The sequence below is a fragment of the Clinocottus analis genome, unplaced genomic scaffold (assembly GCF_023055335.1).
Source record: "Clinocottus analis isolate CAN_PGR_092001 unplaced genomic scaffold, fCliAna1.0.p SCAF_14, whole genome shotgun sequence".
Classification (NCBI taxonomy): Eukaryota; Metazoa; Chordata; class Actinopteri; order Perciformes; family Cottidae; genus Clinocottus; species Clinocottus analis.
In genome coordinates this window covers 9,246,858-9,267,031 of record NW_027175865.1, presented here as the reverse complement: position 1 = coordinate 9,267,031, position 20,174 = coordinate 9,246,858, and the positions used below count along the sequence as shown (strand labels likewise).

Below are 20,174 nucleotides of genomic sequence, written 5' to 3'. Positions count from 1 at the left end.
CATAGCAATGGACTGAAAGAGTATTATTTGATTGATCAATTATTTCCTAATTTCGGTCATTTTTGGAGCACAAAAAAATGGTTGTTCCCTGGTTTCAGCTTCTCAGTTGTGATGATTTGCTGCTTTGGTCGAGTCTAATAGTAACTTGATCATTTTATGGTTGGAAAGGAAACACCAAAAGACATGAACTTAGGTTTGAGGATATTGTGATTGCATTTTTTTTTCTATTTAGTGATATTTCATGAACCAATGAAGCATTCCTAGACTAAGTAGGTGTTAGTCATAACCGATCACATCCCCAAAACCAGCAAATATTACGACAACACTGTAATGTTACTTGAAAGACCTGTTTGTCGAGTTTTATTTCATCGTTACCGACAACATACATGATTTACAGTGGAGGAACGGATCCATAAAACAGCAAGTACAAATATTTCGATCTTTATTAACATCATTTTCTGTAAATGAATTTACCACCGTACCATGTGCACAAAATAGGGAGTTAAAAAAAAATCAGGACGTGGTTCTGCAGGTAAATACACAGTGACCAATCAGAGCCTCTTGCAAAACCCAATAAATACAAACTGTGGAAGGGCTGGAGGGGTGCGAGGGGTAGGAAGTGGGGGGTTGGTGTGGTTGTGTTTTGTGTGTTTCAGTGTTTAGGAGGTATTTCCAATTTGGGAAAGTCATCACCATCCAGGAACTCATCAATAAACTCCAGCACCTCTCCCTGCAGACAACCACACACACATAAAAAAAAGAGAGAACTCAGCAGGGTCTGTTTGAAGTGCATAAGCATTAAATATTTGAGTCACAGTTGTATCTGTGAGTTCTCACCGGGCTTTACTAAAGAGATAGCAGCCAAATACTGACAGGTGTTCACCACATTCAGCATGTAACCCTGGTTTATGCTGGGTGTGCTTGTGCTACGTTGTAAGAATTTAAAGAAATTCCAGTGTTTGCTGCCACCTGCTGGCCGCTTTATATATTATATTGCAGTTTGAGAATCACTGAGCCGACGTTGCACTGCAGAGTGTCATGTGACCAGAATGAAGAATCCAGGATTATTCAATAAGTTACACAAAGACCGAGCCTGATCCAAATTCTAACTGATAACATGGGAACCATGCAGGTCTATTTTTAACGGTATATTGTTCCCTTGACTTAAAGATGCCACGCTGGCTAAAAGCATCCTGTGATGCATCAACACACATAAATATGTAAACACAAGCACTCACCTCGTCGTCGCTCACCAGGCGCTGTCTGGAGAACTCCAACATCTGTTGCTGCATGGTGGTCTGATTGTAGTATCGCAGTGCCTCCTGCAGCACACACACAGACACACACAGACACACACAGACACACACACACACAGGAGCACAGCGGGTCAAATGTGTCACAGTGAACCAAAGACATAGAACAGAGAAAGAAGGCAGATTGCATGTGATCAATCAGTTTCCCATATAGTCCAAAGAACCCTCAATTAAATATGCTTATTTGCTTTATTACGGAGCTACATTTGTTGATTGATGTCACTATAATGCTGCAAATGTCGTTTAAATATAAAGCAGATGGACACAAAGAAACAGTCACCTTGGTTTAGTCACATAGTCTCTGCACCTGGCAAAGAAATATTTACACACAACCTTTATGTTTTCCTGTTTTAAGTACTTTTGTTAAGCTAAGCTGATAGGCTGCTGGCGTGCGGTGGCTTTATATTTACTGTACAGACATAAGAGGGTGTGAAACTTCTCATCGAACCGACTTAACCTTTTAAACCTATTTGAACTGAAAGCAACATGCTTATTTGCTTTCCTGTCATGACTTGTGAATGGTAACACTGATACCACCTAAAGGTCACTGAATAACTTGTTGCACCTTGTTTGTTTATTCATAACTAAAAGGGTGCATAATATTTCTAGTAATTCATCTGTCTCACTGGTCTGGCGAGGAAGTCCTCCTCCGTCAGCTCCCACCGGCTTTTGTGGAACTCGTAATAGGCTAAGTTATTCTTCATAACATCATCGTTGGGATCAAAGAGCACATAGCTGGCAGCACACGGTACTGCGTTCTTCAGGTCATTCACTGAAAAACACAATTACACAACTTAATCCAGGAAATTCGGTCATAATAACACAGCAGACGTTTGGAAACAGCACGCTACTCACATTTGTAATAGGCGAACTGCAGGTAGTGGTACATGGTGGCCACAAAATTATCCACCACAAAACCTCCTACTACAGGTGTCAGTTCACTTTCACACCTCACTTTCCTGTCAAGGACCTCTATGTAGTGATCTGAGGAGGAAAAAATATGATGGAGAGAAAAAAAAACATTACATTTTGAAAAATTCAGGATTAAAGGGTTGATTAAATGACAAAAATAAGACAGATGCAAAAGGAAGAGAAATGCAGATGTAGATGGACAGGACAGGAGGATTAGAGTCAGAGGTAGTAGTCCACTGCAGAGGAGCTGACCAGCGATGGAGGGGTAGAAGTCTTTGAAGTCTTTGACGTCCCTGGGGCCCTCGGACGCAGCCAGACACTCGTCGTAGACCTTGAAGAAATCCCGCAGAGACAGCTCCATGTCTGACACTGACGTACGGAAGTTTTCTCCATTGTACGCCCGTACTGCGCGCACAAACAGTGTCTGCAATAACACACACACAAAGATAATGTTGTTTATTTTGCACAGGATCGCCTTACTGAAGCATCCCACAAGGAGCTGTGTGACGTATAACAACATTGCTGCAATGCTTCTAAATTTAACATTGTGGCAGACAATATAAACATGAATATGAGAAGGAAAAAAATACAATATTAAATATATGGCACTCTTATACATGAGTCGAAAATATTGCTTTCAATGATTATTTTGAACGAACAACAAAGAACGACTTTGGGATTTTATGAATCAATATCAGATCATTTAAATGTAGAACGACTTGAATAGAATAATTTACAGCCTATTTTCACCAATACTAGAACCAACTTTTTGAGTCAGTATCGGACTGAAATCAGTATCGCTGGACCTCTATTTTTCATTTAATGTGTTGTAAATAGTAAATGGACTGCACTTTTCTAGTCTTCGGACCACTCAAAGTGCTTTAACACTACTTGTCATCATTCACCCACACACTGATGACAGGGCTACATGCAAGGTGCCACCAGCCCATCAGGACTATCTAATCTTTCATTCCTATTCACTCACAACAGGAACAGCCTGCAGGGGCAAATCACAGGTTTAGTGTCTTGCCCAGGTATCAAACATTTATATTTGTTGATTTGTGCGGGCATGTTGTCGGCTACAAGACTCCTCTTGTCTCTTTTACTGGGTTTCTTTCATTGAGATCCTCGAAATTTCTTAAGTTTCTCAAAACGTTGTAATTTTATCTTCCTTTTTGACAATGGCGCTGTGGCATGTGATGCAGTTCCTTTAAAGGTACTTGTGAAGCTCATAGACAAACATTTTTTGTGGGTGTCCACTTGTGCCAAAACGATGAACTGGAATACAAAAAGATTGGATGTTGGGAATAGACTCTTAAAGCCACTCTTCTGATTTTTGAAGCATGCATACTATAAATGAACAACACCTCCAAAAGCCTCCAGAGGGGTTACTGGTGTATTTTGTATTGTAGAACAAAATGATAAATCTCTCAAGCTTATCCTAACCACAGAGATTATTTCAGGAATCGTACCAAAAAACATTAAAAACACACTATGAGACAAGGGAAAATTATAATGTTGCTGTTGTGAAACCCCACAATAATCAGTCCAGCGTCAGAAGGGCGCTTTTATGCGGCTCTACGACGATGTTGCTCCACTTTCGGTCTCAGAATTTCAGTTGCCAATAGATCTGGAGAGAGATCTCAAACTTTGTAACAATGTAATGACGTTCATAATATCTCTAGTTTAAAGACATTAGATAGTTTCTGGATCGAGGTGCTGCGTTTGCAGTGGTGAGTGTATTCCTGCTTTCTTGCAAAGTCTGGGCGACATAGTCAAACCTCCCCTTAACTCATTCCTGCTGCGGTCACTGACGGTCCCCAGGCCCTATTCTGGAAGCACTGGTGTCTATGAATGACTCTCCATGATGTGGCCAACTTGGCCAATTCACCATAGGCTGTATATTCCTTGAGCACACCCACACAGACAATAATAGGATGGCTTGTGTATATTTATATGTATTAACGTGGGTATGGGAGTGACTCCTACATGCACGCAGCCTTTCCATGTTTACTCTTCCTTCTGATTCTGTGTGTGTGTGTGTGTGTGTGTGTGTGTGTGTGTGTGTGTGTGTGTGTGTGTGTGAGCACCTCATAGGATTTGGTCTCCAGGTCTTTGAGGTGTTCGTCGGATCCAGGCAGACTCTTGTAGTAAGCCATGTTCCTCTGCATCATCTCATCATTTGGGTGTTTCAGGAGGAAGGTGTGGGCAGCAGACACCGCCTTGGCCAGGTTGTCGGACTGGGAGACATAACACAAACACAAATTGTACAGCTGTTCTGTTGTGCTCATTACACGTGATAACCCATACATTACCAAAACTTAATTCCAGAATAACGGAATGGAGGACTGTATTTTAGATCATTAGAAATTAATTAACAATGTAAGTATCCAGGTGGGTCCTCTTCCTTTGTCGCCAAATGATTTTTTCAATCTTTGACTCTAAATAAACTGTGATTCACAACTTAGTCCTACATTTTACATATTTCCCTTGTAGAGGCTGTGAACAGTTAAATAGTTTTTTCTCCATTACGTGTGTTCATTTGACTTCTTAATGGGTAGGACAAAGGAAACTGAAGCATTATCAGGTAAAAGATCCAGGACAGACCCGAAGCCTAACAGACATGTGCATCCGTGGCACGTAGGTGACGTCAGAAAGCAATAGAAAACACTATCAGTGACGTTGAGAAAGTGTGGGCGCCTCAAAAAACAACCTTACACTGACTTTCACACCGAGGTCAACGTACAACCCCCACAAGGCCACGGGCTGGATCCCCTCGACCCTCCGGACGACCCCACACATTTAACAAGCCTACCTTGAAGTAGGCGTACTGCAGGTATTTGTACGGCTCTCTGTCCTCAAACTCAATGATGGTGTCCCGACTGGGCATCGTCTGCCTGAAAGCGGGCAGCCCCTGTTTGCAGCGCTTCAGGCACTGCGCCCTCTTCATCACGTTTCCAAACGCCCGCAGCTCTGGAAACTCCGCAAACTTCTGCTCGTCTTCCAGCCGGACGGAGCTGCAGTTCAGGTTGCAGAAGGCCTCGCTGTCCCGTAGCAGCCGGTACAGCCGCAGAGACACCTCCATGTACTCCACCGTCTCCTTCCACTTCTCTCCGGTGTACTGGTCCAGTGCGTGTTTGTAAGCGGACTCCAGGGGCATCAGCTCGTGCCTGGGGAAACTCCTGAAGCTGTATTTTTCATACTGGGAGTGCACCACGGAGATGAAAAGTGCGACGACAAGAGCCGAGAAGACTTGTGAAGAAGTGGAGGGTGCCATTTTTAAGTTTGGTTAATGGTGGACTCGGGGGTGATCCTGGAGTGGGAGCGTGGGTCTCTAGGACCGCCTCAAGTTCCACGACGTATCCGGACAAAGCCTCCCCACCGCCGGGCGCAAAGGCTTGATCCGCCGCTCCAGCGGGTGGGGGCTGCTGGAGCTGCTCCTCCCACTAAACCACACCAGTAAATCTCTGCTCTTGCGCTGTCCTTTTACAGGACAAGTAAAAACCTGACAGGAAATAGAGCTGTTATACTTTAACTATATAAGTGAGGGCGAAATTACGGTACTTTATAGATTAAGGACGAAGCGATTTAGCCATTTGTTTAAACTTTAGGACTGACCATGAACACATTATCCAATCAAACTCTATAAACTTGTTTCTTCTACGTCACCAATTAAACCCCGGCATGGTGAGGGAGATGTGTCCCTCCCACTGCCACGTAGAGACATTCCTGTCCGGTCTCCCCCCCTGAAACAGCAGGCCTGAACTCCACCAACAAACCAGTCAGGATCAATGTATCACATCTTCTGGGGTGGAAACGTTATGTGTTCTGCTCATATGACTGCTACGTAGAGGCGTATCCATTGTTGGCTACGTGTTCGTACGTTATAATGGTCCAGATGTGGGGGTGGAGGGTCTTTCTGCAGATGTGTGGAGACCCTACGTTACCACGTTGACACATATCAGGGGCTGCACTGCGCAGGAGCAATACGTGGTGCCCAAAACTATCCCATTCAATCCAAAGGGCGTCAAAGCAGCCAGAAAGAAGCGGGATGGGACCGGAAATGTAAAGTATAACTTCAAAGTAAAAGCCCAAGTGCTCTCACAACTTCGTTCGCGCCTGTTTGTGTCTCACAGAGACATCTGTTTATATATTTGTGTAGCCATGTGTAGTTGGGCTTCATCACCAATTCGCGACGTTAAGCTGCCCAGTCGACGTTGTCTTGTCAAAGTTCAACCGGAAGTTATACCGTTCTAGCTAGCTTGACACGTGATCATTCCTGCTCTGTGACCGAAGGCAGGACTTCCATCCAAGTCGGAATAGAGGAACTCACCAGGGAACAAGGAGGCAGCACATACTCACACAGGTCGTACCCACAGTTGTCTCCATAGGCAGTGAAAATGACCCAGTGCGTGCAGGGAATGCTGTATTTGTCGCTTCTGGTGGCGTTCGCCGCCTGCAACGCTCCTCCGGTTCCGTTAGACGACATCTTCATTGAGAAAACTTTCGTGCCAGAGCAGTGTGTGCGCGCAGTCAAAGAAGGGGATTACGTCAGGTATCACTACAATGGCATGTTCCCGGACGGCAAGAAGTTCGACTCAAGGTGAGTATCGCGGCAAGAATGAATGTATTCCCACTTGTCGTGTCTCTGTGCAGAGCAGACCCGGTGCACAGTGGGGAATAGCGTGCGTGATGCGTAAAAGTGCGCGTTGAGTGGTTCGCCCTGGGTAGCCACGCAGGCAGGCTGACTGAACTCTGAATCCATGTATGCTTATCCACAGGGCCCTAAAACCTTTTAATATCCACAGGTTTCCACTAAAGGCCTCATAGGTTTTTGATCAGATGGAGAGTTTTGCTGTTTTTCAGGTATTAGCCTGCTTAATCACATATTAGTCACTGTTTAGTTAATGCTCTACCTGCTCCCAAGCCCCCTGAAGGTGCCTGCACTTCACTTTAGAAACCACATATATTATTGACAGTAGTAACAGTGTAACGTGCAAATCGGTTTGCTTTCCACCAAGGGCCCCTTGATCCCTGAGGCCCTAAAAGCCTCAGATTTACTTGTTTTTTGGGTTATTTTATTGATTGCACATTTCTTGAAAAAAATAGAGTACTAAAATATGCAGGCCCTGAAGTATTAGCTAACTTTATGGCCTTGTGTTGTAGAGGGGCCCTGGGCTCAAATAAATGTCTAAATTAGGTAACATCTTACTCATTTAAATCAGACCATGTCTATGTGTGTTCTGTCTCAGGACGTCACAGGCTTGAAAGATGGTGACATTTAAATCTCACATAAACAAAATGACAGTTTGTATAAATTGAAGTATAATTAGCATGAGACACTTTAATACTCACTTTTGAGTCTCTTGAGATGAATCTGAACTCTGAGAAGTATTTTTTTTTCTAAATGAGTTGTCAAAGCAAGACGGGAGATTTATTTGTTCCTTCCAAATATTTTCCCCACAACAAATCACTGATGAAACAACTTTACAAGTTTTGTGAACTGGTTTGTTTTATTGTATACATAGGTTTGCAGAAAGGCTCCTGAATGAATGTAAATGCAGTCATTTCCAGTAAATAAAATAACCTGCTTATGTGTTCCAGTTACGACCGTGGCACCACCTACAATGTGTTTGTTGGCAAGAAGCAGCTGATCGCAGGGATGGACAAAGCTCTGGTGGGGATGTGTGTCAACGAGAGAAGCCTGGTCAAGATCCCACCTCACCTTGCATATGGCAAGAAGGGATACGGTGTGTTTGAAACTTCATTTCATATTAGCACATCCCTGTCCTGCCTGATTGCTCTGAATCAGACAAAACACAATATCTCTTGTTCTCCAACGAGTTTGAAGACGGTGTGTTTATTCCTCTGGGGAGTTATTATAAATATCCATATGAGTGAGCACCAGCTGACACTGTTTACGCTCACACTGAGAGAATTTGGTGGGACATTGGCAGGAGCATGAAGGACCAAAGTTACAGTCTTTGCAGAACGTACCGACTGTATTGTGTTGTACTAGAGTCAGTCGAAACAGAGAGGAAGTGGGCTGCTCCCAAGCGTCCATGTTTAATGATGTCAGAGGGACGTCACAAACCAGGAAGCAGGTCAGAGGAAGATGTTTTGAATCAAGATTTCCAGCTGGTAGTAGCTTCACTGCAGATGCGAGAGCATTAGTAGATGGAAAATTACAAATCTTGAACTATATATGAACATAAATACATCTGGCACAGTGTGCACTAGATAGAGTTTTTGTCAAAAAATGTTGATATATTTGCATGTAATTGCAGTAATGAGAGTAAAAATGTAGATGCTCTGTTTACATGTAGAAAGCATTGCGTCACTTTGTGTATGCATGAAATAGTTAAATCGAGAGGAAAGAGGGGAGCATGTTTGGACAGGTAAAAACAAGTCTGTGTCAGAGAGAAGATTAGAAAGAAAAGGGAGAATATAGAGAGGTGAGCATTTAGAGGAGGTAGAGAGAAATTTAAACTGGAAACAGGCCAACCAGCTTATTGGTCGTGAACATTGAAAACCTGCCACCCACACATTCCTTGCTCCCCTCCTCCACTTCCCCCGACTCCTACATCAACTTCTGCATGTCTCTAGGCTTGTTGAGCTCAAAAGTTAGAGACTCCTCCTCATGTTTGCTAACAGAGCTGGTTGAGATGTTGGTGAGTGGACTAAACCAGAAAACATCAGAAAACAGTAAAAATAGCATATCACAATTTTCCTAATCCCAAACTGACTCCATCAAATATATTCAGTTAACTGTATAAGACAAGGAAAGGCAGCTATTCAGCACATTTGTTAAACCATCAAACTGATTAGTAAATTAGTATATGTCTATTTGACTTCCCAACCGCGTCCTCTCCAAAGCATTATTCTTGTTCATCACTGCCAGGTTCATGGAGAAAGAAAGGCACGAATGAGGATTCGTCTTGACACAGAGAGTGATTAATACACAAGAGTCCAATCAGAAAGTATTGTAACTTGACTTGCTCTTTTCTTTTCTCCTTAGGTGACATCATCCCTGCAGATTCTATCCTCCACTTTGACGTCCTGCTGCTCGACGTGTGGAATCCGGAGGATGGCGTCCAGAGTAACACCTACCACACACCCTCAAACTGCTCCAGAAGGGTCGAGGTGTCGGACTACATTCGCTACCACTACAATGGCACCCTCCTGGACGGGACACTCTTTGATTCCAGGTTGGTTCTGTGTAATGGTCCCTCATTCACACAGACATGCAGCCACACACCTATATGTAACCTCTCTCCCCCGCCCTGCGCTGCAGCCACACCCGTATGCGTACCTATGACACATACGTTGGGATTGGGTGGCTGATTGCCGGTATGGATCAGGGCCTTCTGGGAATGTGTGTTGGAGAGAGACGCATCATCACGATGCCACCGTCACTTGGATACGGAGAGAATGGAGATGGTGAGTGTTAACAATTTCTTAATTTTCATTTGTTTCCTTGAGTCTGAATTACATTCCTGTTTGGGATCTCTGAGAAAAACAATGGATTAATATTTACTGTGGAAAGCAACGGAGGCTGTAGTTGCACATTTGTGGCATAAGGTGGCGGTACATCACACACGTGTGGTGCGGTTACACGTCCCATCTTGTTGTACTCTCTCAGTCTTGTCAGGAATGGAGAATGCTGAATCTTTTTTTTTTTTAAACCCTAGCCCTGATAAATTTATTTGCAAAACTGCAAATTTGTATCTGCATATTTAACTTATTTTTATCTTTAAAAGTAAAATGAATGTAATATAATTTCTATGATTAATCTTGTAGTAATTTTCCAGCCAAATACACTTTTGCTTTGTTGTCAGTCTTTGTGCTAAGTCAAGCTAACCGGTGGCTAGCTGTGTCTTCATGTTTACAGATAAAGACATTGATGCTCTCGTCCATTCCTTCCCACAGAAAGTGAAATAATCTCACAAGTATCCTGCATATTGACAGGTTATTGCCAGAATTTTACTGACAAGAGACACTTTTTCTATTCATTACTTGCAATATATTATATTAACATTTTCAAATAACCTTCAACAATAAATACAATTTAAATATAAAAATATAATACATAAGTATGAGTGAAACTATCAACAACATTTAACTGACTTTTAATTAAGGCCTTGCTTTAATGCTAGATATTTTAAATAAAACAATACTAAAATAATCAATATGAATACAAAAATATAAACTTTTTAGAAGTTTCCCATACTGTCATGCTCACGTCTCATGTTCATATTTGTATAAAGATGTATTCTTGACCTTGTAAATAACAGCAACTCCACTGTACATGGTCGAGGTTAGGAATTGATCTGGTCAATCTTCTGGAGTTCCTCAACTCTTTCTTCTTCTCGCTCTAGGAAGTGACATCCCGGGACAGGCGTCTCTGGTGTTTGACGTCGTCCTCCTGGACCTCCACAACCCCAAAGATGGGATCACAGTGACCAATCAGATAATACCTGCGTCCTGCACAAGGAAGTCCGTTGCTGGAGACTTTGTACGTTACCACTACAATGGCAGCCTCCTGGATGGAACTTTTTTTGATTCCAGGTGTGTGTCAGTATTTAGTATTCATCATGTGGACCACGCAGTAGATTTTATTATAACTATAGATGTTTAATGTCTGATGTTCCTCAAGCGGCCTCTGGGTGGCAGCGTGTTTCTGTTCACTGAAGATGTTTTAAGAGGAGAACTGAAACCTAAAAAACACTGGCGGAAACTTCCTGTTTGTGTTACAGAGTGTTACATCATGTGATTCGTCACATAGTTGTGCTTACGACAATTGAGGCAACGCACAAATCATTTATAATCCATAGAATATATCACAGTGTTTATTTTTCACCCTGGTTATGGCTTTAGAACATCTCTATGAGAATGACAGAAAATATAAAACATAGAGTTCATTCTTTGAAGAACTTTTCTTGCATACTTTTTGATAATTTGCAGCTCAGTGGGTAGAGCGGGCCGTCCTCTAATAACATGGTGCCTTTACGGCATCAAACCGTTTATAATGCTTAGGATGGGTTGACTGCAGAGGTCAAATTGAATGCATTCAAAGCCATGTGGGTTTGGCCTTGGAGCCTCTCCTTTTATTGTGAAGCAATTATTTTTCACATTCTGTAAAAATGAAAAGAAAGCCAATGTGTGAGCTTTCTGTCACTCACATTTTCTGTCTCTTCATGCAAATATCAGTTGGCCAGGAATCTGAAGCTCTTGATATACTAAAATGCCGCCATACCGCATGTGTGTGTGTCAACAAAAAACACAAATGCATCCTCCAAAACAAGCTGCTGGTGACAACTCAATCACAATGGTTTTGGGGATTTTTGAGTATAGTCACGTCCTTTTGTTAGCGTTCATCAGTTATTGGAAGCTTGGCGTCGCCTCCGGAAGAATACAGTTCGACAACTTCTCTCGTTCTTGTAATTTATTTCCTCTAATCACAAGTAAAGTAACAAGCGCAGCAGCTGCAAAAGCAGTTACTGGAACAACCGACTCGCAGGTTGTCAAAAGAACAACTGCCCCACAAACAGAAGTGGGGTCTTTTCATACACAGCTTATCGTCACAGATTCGCATCGTTCTAACATCTGATTCGCTCTATCCTGTCAGGAGGAGGAGAATCCTGTCTTCTCATCTTTTCTCACAGACTGGGACGAGCAACGTGCCAATCTGTTTCCCTAATGTCAATATACTGATAAACAGGTGTGGGTGTTGAAAGGTGCAGGCGTGTAACTAGTTTTCCCTTGAGAACCGGACGTTTCAGAGACACAAGTAAAGCTGCATAATGTTTACTGACCTCGCTAACCTAACCTGAACTTTCAATAGACATACAGTTCCCAGATTGACTGTGATTTCTTCCTCAATGGTTCAGTGGGATAGTAATAAGATATTTTCTATTCCACAGCTACTCTCGTAATCGTACCTACGACACCTATGTGGGTAAAAGTTATGTGATCGCCGGCATGGACGAGGGTCTGATTGGAGTCTGTGTTGGAGAGAGACGCACCGTCATCATTCCTCCACATCTGGGCTACGGAGAGGAGGGCACAGGTGTGTGTGTAATGCTTTGATGTCCTTATCTTGAAAATGGTCCCGCTACTTAACTCTGTACGCCAAAACAAGCAGACACAAAGACAGTTTCTTCATGCAGGCCGTCCATCTGATGAAGAGTTAACATCAGTGCTTTTGTGTCAATAGCATAAAACACCAAACATCTATATTACCAGTAAATTATATATTACATAGTTTAGATAGTCACTGTTCTTTAACATGTTATTGTCTTCACTACCACTTTAAATATAAGCATTGCTGTATACCTTGTATATAACCACCTCATCCATAAAAAGCAACCTGTTACGGTATCGTCCGATATGTATTCCAGCCTCCTTTGCACTTCTGTATTACTGTCATTGGACGGATAGATACTTTATATATATGTCTATATCTGAACATAGTTGTCAAACGTCTGTTTAGGTTCAGCCGTGCCTTGTGGCACAAGATGAATTCACAAAGAGTTTGTTTAGAGAACATTTCCAAATGCAAGGAAACTGATTCTGATGAAGTTCGTTTGTATGCAGCTTAACATTGTATTTACTGTATTTCTTTCCATAACCATGTTTCTCTCAGGCTCCAAGATCCCTGGTTCAGCTGTACTGGTGTTTGACGTTCACATCATCGACTTCCACAACCCGTCAGACAACACTGAGGTCACCGTCACACACAAGCCAGAAGAGTGCGTTAAGCAAACCAAGAAGGGAGACTTTGTCAAATACCACTACAACGCGTCTCTAATGGACGGCTCATCCATCGACTCCACGTGAGTAAACTTCTGTGAGACACTTTAAGGGGCCCTCGGGTAAATACCAGAGTAATCTTTCAAGTATATGTACTCTTTTGCTGAGATATCGACTCTCCTAATCTAGTCGAGCCACAATCCTAATACACAATGCTGGATATATGTTAGCAAGTTCAATAAATAAAAGAGTAATAAAAGAGTAATGACTGTATGTGTGTGTGTGTGTGTGTGTGTGTGTGTGTGGTTTGGGTGTGTGCATCTGAGAAGATAAGTTTGCGTTTCAGCTTGTTTCAAGTGATAAAACTGGAAACAGTTTGGTTTGTTGGTTTCAACTGCTTCAACATGACAAATACATGAGGGTGTGTTCTGAAGTCGCAGGTTGGTGTGTCGAGTGCGCTTCCTGCGCTTCCTCTCAGCAAGTATGTGTGTTTGTGTGCATGTGTGTGTGTATGTGTGTGTGAAGGTTTATGTGTGTAACAGGCCTTCTGTGTTGTGGCAGATTTAAAAGGAAGAGAGCCTTTGAGCAACCAGCGTGGAGACGTTTATTTTCATTCACAAAGTTTAAATGATAAATCTCCTTTCCCACCATTTCTCCATCAATTAGGTTTAGCAAGTTGAACCGGACACATTTGGGTGTTTACCTCCATATCTCTTCACTTTCATCACATACTACCACTTTCCAGTCTGGGTCAGGCTAACTTTTTAGCAAGTCATACAACGTTCCCTACTTCACTTTTCTAGGAATAGCTTTCATGCCTGTCCTGATACTGGGGTCAAAATGTCAGATGACATGAGGTCACATACGGTTATTTCAATCAGGAGAGATTTGTTTTTAGTTTAATAATTTATTACAATTGCAAATATTTGCATAGTAATCACTGGGAGAATTAGAGATTGAGATTATGAATAAACCGGAGTGTAAAGAGTGTCTTCCTTACTGAAATTCTGCTTGAGCGTCATCTGCATGCACCCCTTGAGTTACATTTATTTGTGTTGTTTTCTTCAATGTTGTCCATTAATTCAGTGTTCCTGGGCAACACAATGGTAATTTAATGACAAAGAAACTTCTCTTTGCCTCTTCCAATAACTTGAACTCAATTTGTTTCAGATATAATTATGGAAAGACATACAACATTGTCCTGGGAGCTAACCAGGTAGTCCCAGGGATGGAGGACGGACTAATGGATATGTGTGTGGGAGAGAGAAGGCACCTTGTTATTCCTCCTCACCTGGGCTACGGGGAGAGAGGAGTCTGTAAGTCACACGCAGTTCAACAGCTGTTAACACATTTCCAATCCATTTTGAGATATCATGTTTCACTAAACAAAGACACAAACCGTGACCTCTTTCGTGGAGCTATCAGTTATGTGTAACACAGGCAGTTAAAAGAAACGTTTGTCTTGCTGGTGACTGGAACTCACCTCTCCTCAACACATTTGAGTCTGCGCTCTACCACTTGACCTCCAGCTGATTCAGATTGTGTGTTTGTGTAGCTGACGAAGTCCCAGGGAGCGCTGTGCTGGTGTTTGACATTGAGCTGGTCGACATGGAGGAAGGACTTCCTGAAGGATACATGTTCATCTGGAACGAGGATGTTTCAAACGACCTCTTTACTGAGATGGACAAAGACAAGAACGAGCAAGTGGAGCCTTCTGAGGTATGTAATAACGTGCCATAATATCTGAAACATCTCAGACATGTGTTTCAGTTTGCTACAGTCCATTCATCCTTGATTTACCCTCTTGCTCCCCTCCTTTCTTCCCGTAGTTTACTGACTACATCATGCACCAGGTGACTGAAGGCAAAGGTCGTCTGGCTCCCGGCTTCGATCCTTTTCGCATCATTGACAACATGTTCTCCAACCAGGACCGCGATGGAGACGGAAAGATCACAGAGGCAGAGTTTAGACTTAAAGCAGATGAAGTCGCCTCCCATGACGAGCTATGACGGGACTGAGTGTAAAACTCAGATCAGGGTGAGAAGGGTCAGACCGCGGGGTTGTATTACATATATGGGTGGTAGAGTAGAAGCAGACGGGGCTGTAAGTGTAAAGTACGCCAGTGTGAAGCAAGAAATGTGCTGAGAGATTTTTTTTTACGTTCAAAGGGCTTTTTGGCCTTTAAGAGTCAAATGAGAAGAAAGAGTGCAGATTCAGGAGTGAGATTATTTTGAGTGCTAAGTATTGGAAAGACTCATCCGAGGTCTATGATGACTTTCTTTATTTTTTTTTTACCTCACTCCCATCAAGTTCTTGTCTTGTTTTATGTGACATTTGTTTTTGTTTTTATATTGAAGGGTACAAAAGCACTCATGTGGGAAAGAACAAACCAAAGCCTCGCTCCACAATATACATTCAACACTCCTTTGTGACTTTTATTGTTGTTAACATTTTGTGATTGTGCGTGAAACTTTGTTTTCTTTTCACTGGGTATCAGCTTGTCTCTGAAATATCCAACAGTCTTCCAAGAGCAATGAGTCAGTCATCACTCACTTGTTTGTTTCTAAAAGTTACAACTCATTTATTGATTAAAAAATAAGTGAAAATGTTAAGTGAGAGCTTAAGTTACAATAACATTTTATTTACATGGTGTACAGCTGACACATTTGACTCTTTTACCCTAACTGTCAGGATGCCTTCTTTGTTTCTGCTGTTAAAATCATCCAAAATAACACTGAAAGGTCACAAATCCTAAAATGTTGGGGCTTTAAATCACACTTCATCCAAATGTCAGCATTTGTACACAATTTAGGACTTTGTGTGTGTGTGTGTGTGTGTGTGTGTGTGTTTATGTGTGTGTGTGTGTGTGTGTGTGTAAGAGAAAAAGAAAAAAACAGAGACATGTTTTTGTTTTACTTTTTCATTCAGGAGAATACTGAGGCTTGGTGATGAAAATGTCAACACAAAGTTTAATTTGATTAAACCTGAATATAAAACCAGATTGGGTTTGTCCTTGAAGTTTCTCTCTTTGGTTCAGACACTTACTTAAACATTTTTTAAGACACCAGAGTAGTCAGATTAGTGCAAGTAATATGGAAGTGTCGTGGAGTAGACGTATAAAGTAACATCAAATGGAAATACTCAAATAAAATACAAGCGCCTCACAGTTGTGTTTACTTAGTTTGGGTATGTCCTAATAAGGTAATGTGTACTCCGTGAGACCCTTTCTTATCAGTGGGTAGGTCATAATGTATAGTCAGTGAAACAAAGGTAATATATATATATATATATATATATATATATATATATATATATATATATAATAAGTGCATATATACGGTACTGTGTGTTTACTGACCTTTATCTACGACACAGCAGGCGTCCAGGTGTGCAGCATCCTCCGTGGCGTTTTCTGTTCTCACATCCACTGCTTTCAGTGCACTGCCCACGACATCACACACCGTGGTCCTATATATATATATATATATATATATATATATATATGTATATATATATATATATATATGTATATATATATATATATATATGTATATATATATATATATATATGTATATATATATATATATATATATATATATATATATATATGTATATATATATATATATATATATATATATATATATATATATATATATATATATATATATATATATATATATATATATGTATTGTAGCGACCCTGCGTCAGGAAGTTACGAGACGTCGTCTGGCTTATTGGATGCTTTATTGTACAACACAGAACAGGCTACTGTTGGCCGTAGCCTACGCCAAAACAACCCAAAAACCACACTCAAAGTCTCGCAACGAGCTTCAGGTTCGCTGTCTGTCGTCCTCTCCCCGGACCGCAACACCACACGCATCAATCCACCCCCCCTCACTCGCTCTGCCAATCACAGGCACGCTCATAGGTAGCTACTTTGAGTGACAGCTTACACAGCAACACAGCTTATGTGACATTCACTGACCTCCTGAACTAGTAACTAACAATTAACATTGAAACCATAACATTACATAACAATTAACATCGAAACCATAACATTACATGTGCTGAGTCCGTTACACTACCCTCCCCCCACAAAGTCCCTCGCCCCCGAGGGGGCGAACAAAATCTCTCAGGTGCCCTGGGGGTCTCCGGCTCCGCCGAGGACGCCGTCGGTCTTGGGGAGAAGGGAAAGTGGTTGAGGGGATACTGGGGCCAGGGGATGGCAAGGAAGGGGAGAGTTCAGGGGCACCAAGACCAACCGGTGAAGATGCGGGCGAAAGACCGGGTCCATTGGATAAGGTTTGGGGGGTCATCCGGGCTGAGTCCAGGGTTCGTCGTGTCCCAAGCTCTCGTCCTGGTGGGGTGCCTGTGCCTCGATAGGGGGCCAGCCTGTCTCTGTGCAGAGCGACCTTCCTCCCGCGTGGTGGCAGCTGGACCCTGTATACCACTTCCCCAACTCTCTCCAGGACTCTGCAGGGTCCCACCCATTCACTGTCGAGCTTTGGGCACCTGCCCTTCTGCCTCTGCGGGCTATAAACCCAGACTAGCTCGCCGACTTCAAAATGTCGCCCTCTGACGTGGACGTCGTAGTTCCTCTTTTGCCTCGCGCCCGCACAGTGCAGCTGTTTCCTGGCAAACTCGTGGGCCGACTCCAAGCGGTCCTGGAGTTTCCGAGCATAGTCGAGCCCCGGGGGCCCGGCCGGAGCGTCAGGAGGTTTCCCCATCATCATCTCTGCTGGCGTCCGGATTTCTCTGCCGAGCATGAGAAGGGCAGGAGAGCAGGACGTGGAGTCCTGCACAGCAGACCTGTAAGCCATCAGCACAAGAGGTACATGATCATCCCAGTCACGTTGGTGTTTAGCCGTCACTATGGCCAGCTGCTGTGCCAGCGTGCGGTTGAATCTCTCAACCAGCCCATCGCTCTGTGGATGGAGAGGTGTTGTGCGGGTCTTGTGGGAGCCCAGTTTGTCACACATGGCAGCAAAGACACGAGACTCAAAGTTTCTGCCTTGATCCGTGTGGATGACTTCAGGGGCCCCAAATCTGCTGAACATTCCACCCACCAGAGCATCTACAATCGTTTCTGCCTCCTGGTTTGGCAGGCAGTAAGCCTCAGGCCACTTAGTGAAATAGTCCATGACAGTGAGGATGTAACGGTTACCCCTCTCTGAGTGAGGGAATGGCCCGAGAACATCAATCCCCACCCTCTCCATGGGGCACCCAGCCGGAAACTGTTGGAGCTGGGCATGAGATCTGTCCGCAGGGCCTTTCTTTGCAGTGCAGCTGTCGCAGCGGCGGCAGTAGTCCTCCACATCCCGCCGATGTTGGCCCCAGTAGAACCCTTGCCGGAGGCGGCGGAGGGTCTTATTAACCCCGAAGTGACCAGATCCCGGCGCTCCATGCATCGCCCGGAGCACTGTCTCTTTCAGAGCCCTGGGTACCACCACTTGCCACTGCGTCTCTCCAGTCACAGGCTCTTTCCACCCCCTCTGCAGCACACCATCACACATGCGCAGGGCTTGAAAAATTGACCACAGCCTTTTTGTGGCTCGAGAACACATGGCGATCTCTCCCCAAGGTGGTCGCTGCTGGGATCCCACCCAAGCCAGCACCGGCCTTATGTCGACATCCTCTTCCTGTTTGTACTCCCACTCTGCTGCGTCCACAGCTGTCAGTCCAGGGCCTGCCGGCGCACACCCTGGGCCCACTGCAGCACATTTCACATCAGGTTGCAGCCGCTCTTCTTCATGCGCCTCTCTTTTCTCACAGTAGTTGCAGCCCTTAGCGCTGCAAGGCCGGCGTGAAAGCGCATCAGCATTTCCGTGGCGCACCCCTGGTCTGTGGATCACAGTGAAATCATGCGCCTGAAGTTCCTCAATCCAGCGTGCTAGCTGGCCCTCTGGCTCCTTGAAGGACATGAGCCACTGTAAGGCAGAGTGGTCGGTCCTAACTGTGAAGTGGAGGCCCCCAAGGTAATACTTGAAATGTCGGATGGCACTGACCATAGCAAGCAGCTCCCGTCTCGTAACACAGTAGCGGCGTTCAGCCTTGTTAAACTGTCTGCTGTGATAAGCCACCACTCGCTCTCCTTCAGGAGTCACTTGGGCTAGCACAGCACCTGCGCCTGCATTACTGGCGTCTGTGTCGAGGACAAAAGGCAGGGTGGGGTCAGGCGGTGAGAGAACTGGGGCCTCTACCAGGGCTCTCTGCAGTGAAGTGAAAGCTGCATGGCATTCCTCAGTCCAATCAAATACCACCCTTTTTTGAAGAAGGTGGAACAGCGGTGCAGCTATGCAGGAAAACCCCTTCACAAACTTCCTATAGTAGGAGGCCAGGCCCAGGAAGCTTTTCAGGTCCTGTACCGTGCTGGGGGTAGGCCAATCCTTCACAGTCTGCACTTTATCATCCATGGTGCCCACACCACCGCCCCCAATCTTGTGTCCTAGAAATGTGGCCTCCCGCTGCATGAAGGAGCATTTCTGTGGGTGCAGCTTTAGACCTGCTGCTGCCACTCTTTCCAGCACCCGCCTCAGGGCCCTGAGAGCCGCCTGGAAGGAGTCACCATGCACCAGTATGTCGTCCAGGTACACAACACACTCCTGCCGGGGGATACCAGCGAGGACCCTGTCCATTAGTCTCTCGAATGTGGCAGGAGCATTGCAGAGGCCAAACGGGAGGACTTTAAACTGCCACAAGCCCCCATTAGTGATGAAGGCCGTTTTGGCCCGAGCTTCAGGGCTGAGGGGGACCTGCCAATACCCACTCCGCAGGTCCAAAGAGGAGTACCAGGCTGACCCTGCCACTGTGTCGAGAGCTTCGTCGATGCGTGGAAGGGGGTAGGAGTCCTTTTTTGTAACTTTGTTGAGGGGTCTGAAGTCCACACAGAAACGCCACGCCTCCTTCTGCTTTTTGGGAACCATGACGACCGGCGAGGCCCAGGGGCTGGTGGAAGGCTCGATGATTCCCGCACGTTGCATCCCTTGTAGGGCTTTATCTGCCGCAGCTTGTCTGGCCAGTGGGAGGCGTCGAGGTCTCATCCTGATCGGCCGTGCATCACCGGTGTCGATGTTATGCTGAATGAGATCTGTGCAGCCCACATCGTCCTCCGACAGTGAAAAACAGTCCTTGAACTCAAGAAGCAGCTGCCACAACAGCTCTTGTTCACTAGGAGTCAGACCGTCGCAGTTTCTC

General features: G+C 44.2%; 2 protein-coding genes across 3 annotated transcripts; one reads left to right on the top strand and one right to left on the bottom strand.

The window, feature by feature from the left end:
* Positions 1-333: 333 nt before the first annotated feature.
* Positions 334-6,140, bottom strand: crtap (cartilage associated protein). The gene is made up of 7 exons (XM_068575961.1): positions 5,041-6,140; positions 4,316-4,465; positions 2,478-2,649; positions 2,169-2,297; positions 1,940-2,085; positions 1,239-1,322; positions 334-730 (listed from the first exon to the last, which is right to left on the bottom strand). The coding sequence occupies exons 1-7, from the start codon at positions 5,500-5,502 to the stop codon at positions 653-655; spliced, it is 1,221 nt and encodes a 406-aa protein (XP_068432062.1). The 5' UTR covers positions 5,503-6,140; the 3' UTR covers positions 334-652.
* On the top strand, positions 5,053-15,968 carry fkbp9 (FKBP prolyl isomerase 9). 2 transcript variants are annotated; one of them, XM_068575960.1, is made up of 10 exons: positions 5,053-5,061; positions 7,830-7,975; positions 9,244-9,433; positions 9,520-9,665; positions 10,604-10,793; positions 12,149-12,294; positions 12,871-13,060; positions 14,148-14,293; positions 14,533-14,696; positions 14,807-15,968. In XM_068575960.1, exons 2-10 carry the CDS (start codon positions 7,888-7,890, stop codon positions 14,984-14,986), a joined length of 1,440 nt encoding a protein of 479 aa, XP_068432061.1. In that variant the 5' UTR covers positions 5,053-5,061; positions 7,830-7,887; the 3' UTR covers positions 14,987-15,968. The 2 variants fall into 2 exon arrangements, with proteins under 2 accessions (XP_068432061.1, XP_068432060.1); XM_068575959.1 differs by lacking the exon at positions 5,053-5,061 and adding an exon at positions 6,418-6,828.
* The last annotated feature ends 4,206 nt before the right edge of the window (positions 15,969-20,174 follow it).

Coding starts and splice junctions, on each gene's coding strand:
- crtap (XM_068575961.1), bottom strand. CDS start 5,502: ATGGCACCCTCCACTTCTTCACAAGTCTTCTCGGCTCTTGTCGTCGCA. Junction 2,298..2,477: donor CTTCTACCCCTCCATCGCTG/GTCAGCTCCTCT, acceptor TTTCCTCCTCAG/ATCACTACATAGAGGTCCTT. Junction 731..1,238: donor GCCTGGTGAGCGACGACGAG/GTGAGTGCTTGT, acceptor GGTTGTCTGCAG/GGAGAGGTGCTGGAGTTTAT.
- fkbp9 (XM_068575959.1), top strand. CDS start 6,626: ATGACCCAGTGCGTGCAGGGAATGCTGTATTTGTCGCTTCTGGTGGCG. Junction 7,976..9,243: donor ATATGGCAAGAAGGGATACG/GTGTGTTTGAAA, acceptor TTTTCTCCTTAG/GTGACATCATCCCTGCAGAT. Junction 14,697..14,806: donor AGCAAGTGGAGCCTTCTGAG/GTATGTAATAAC, acceptor TTCTTCCCGTAG/TTTACTGACTACATCATGCA.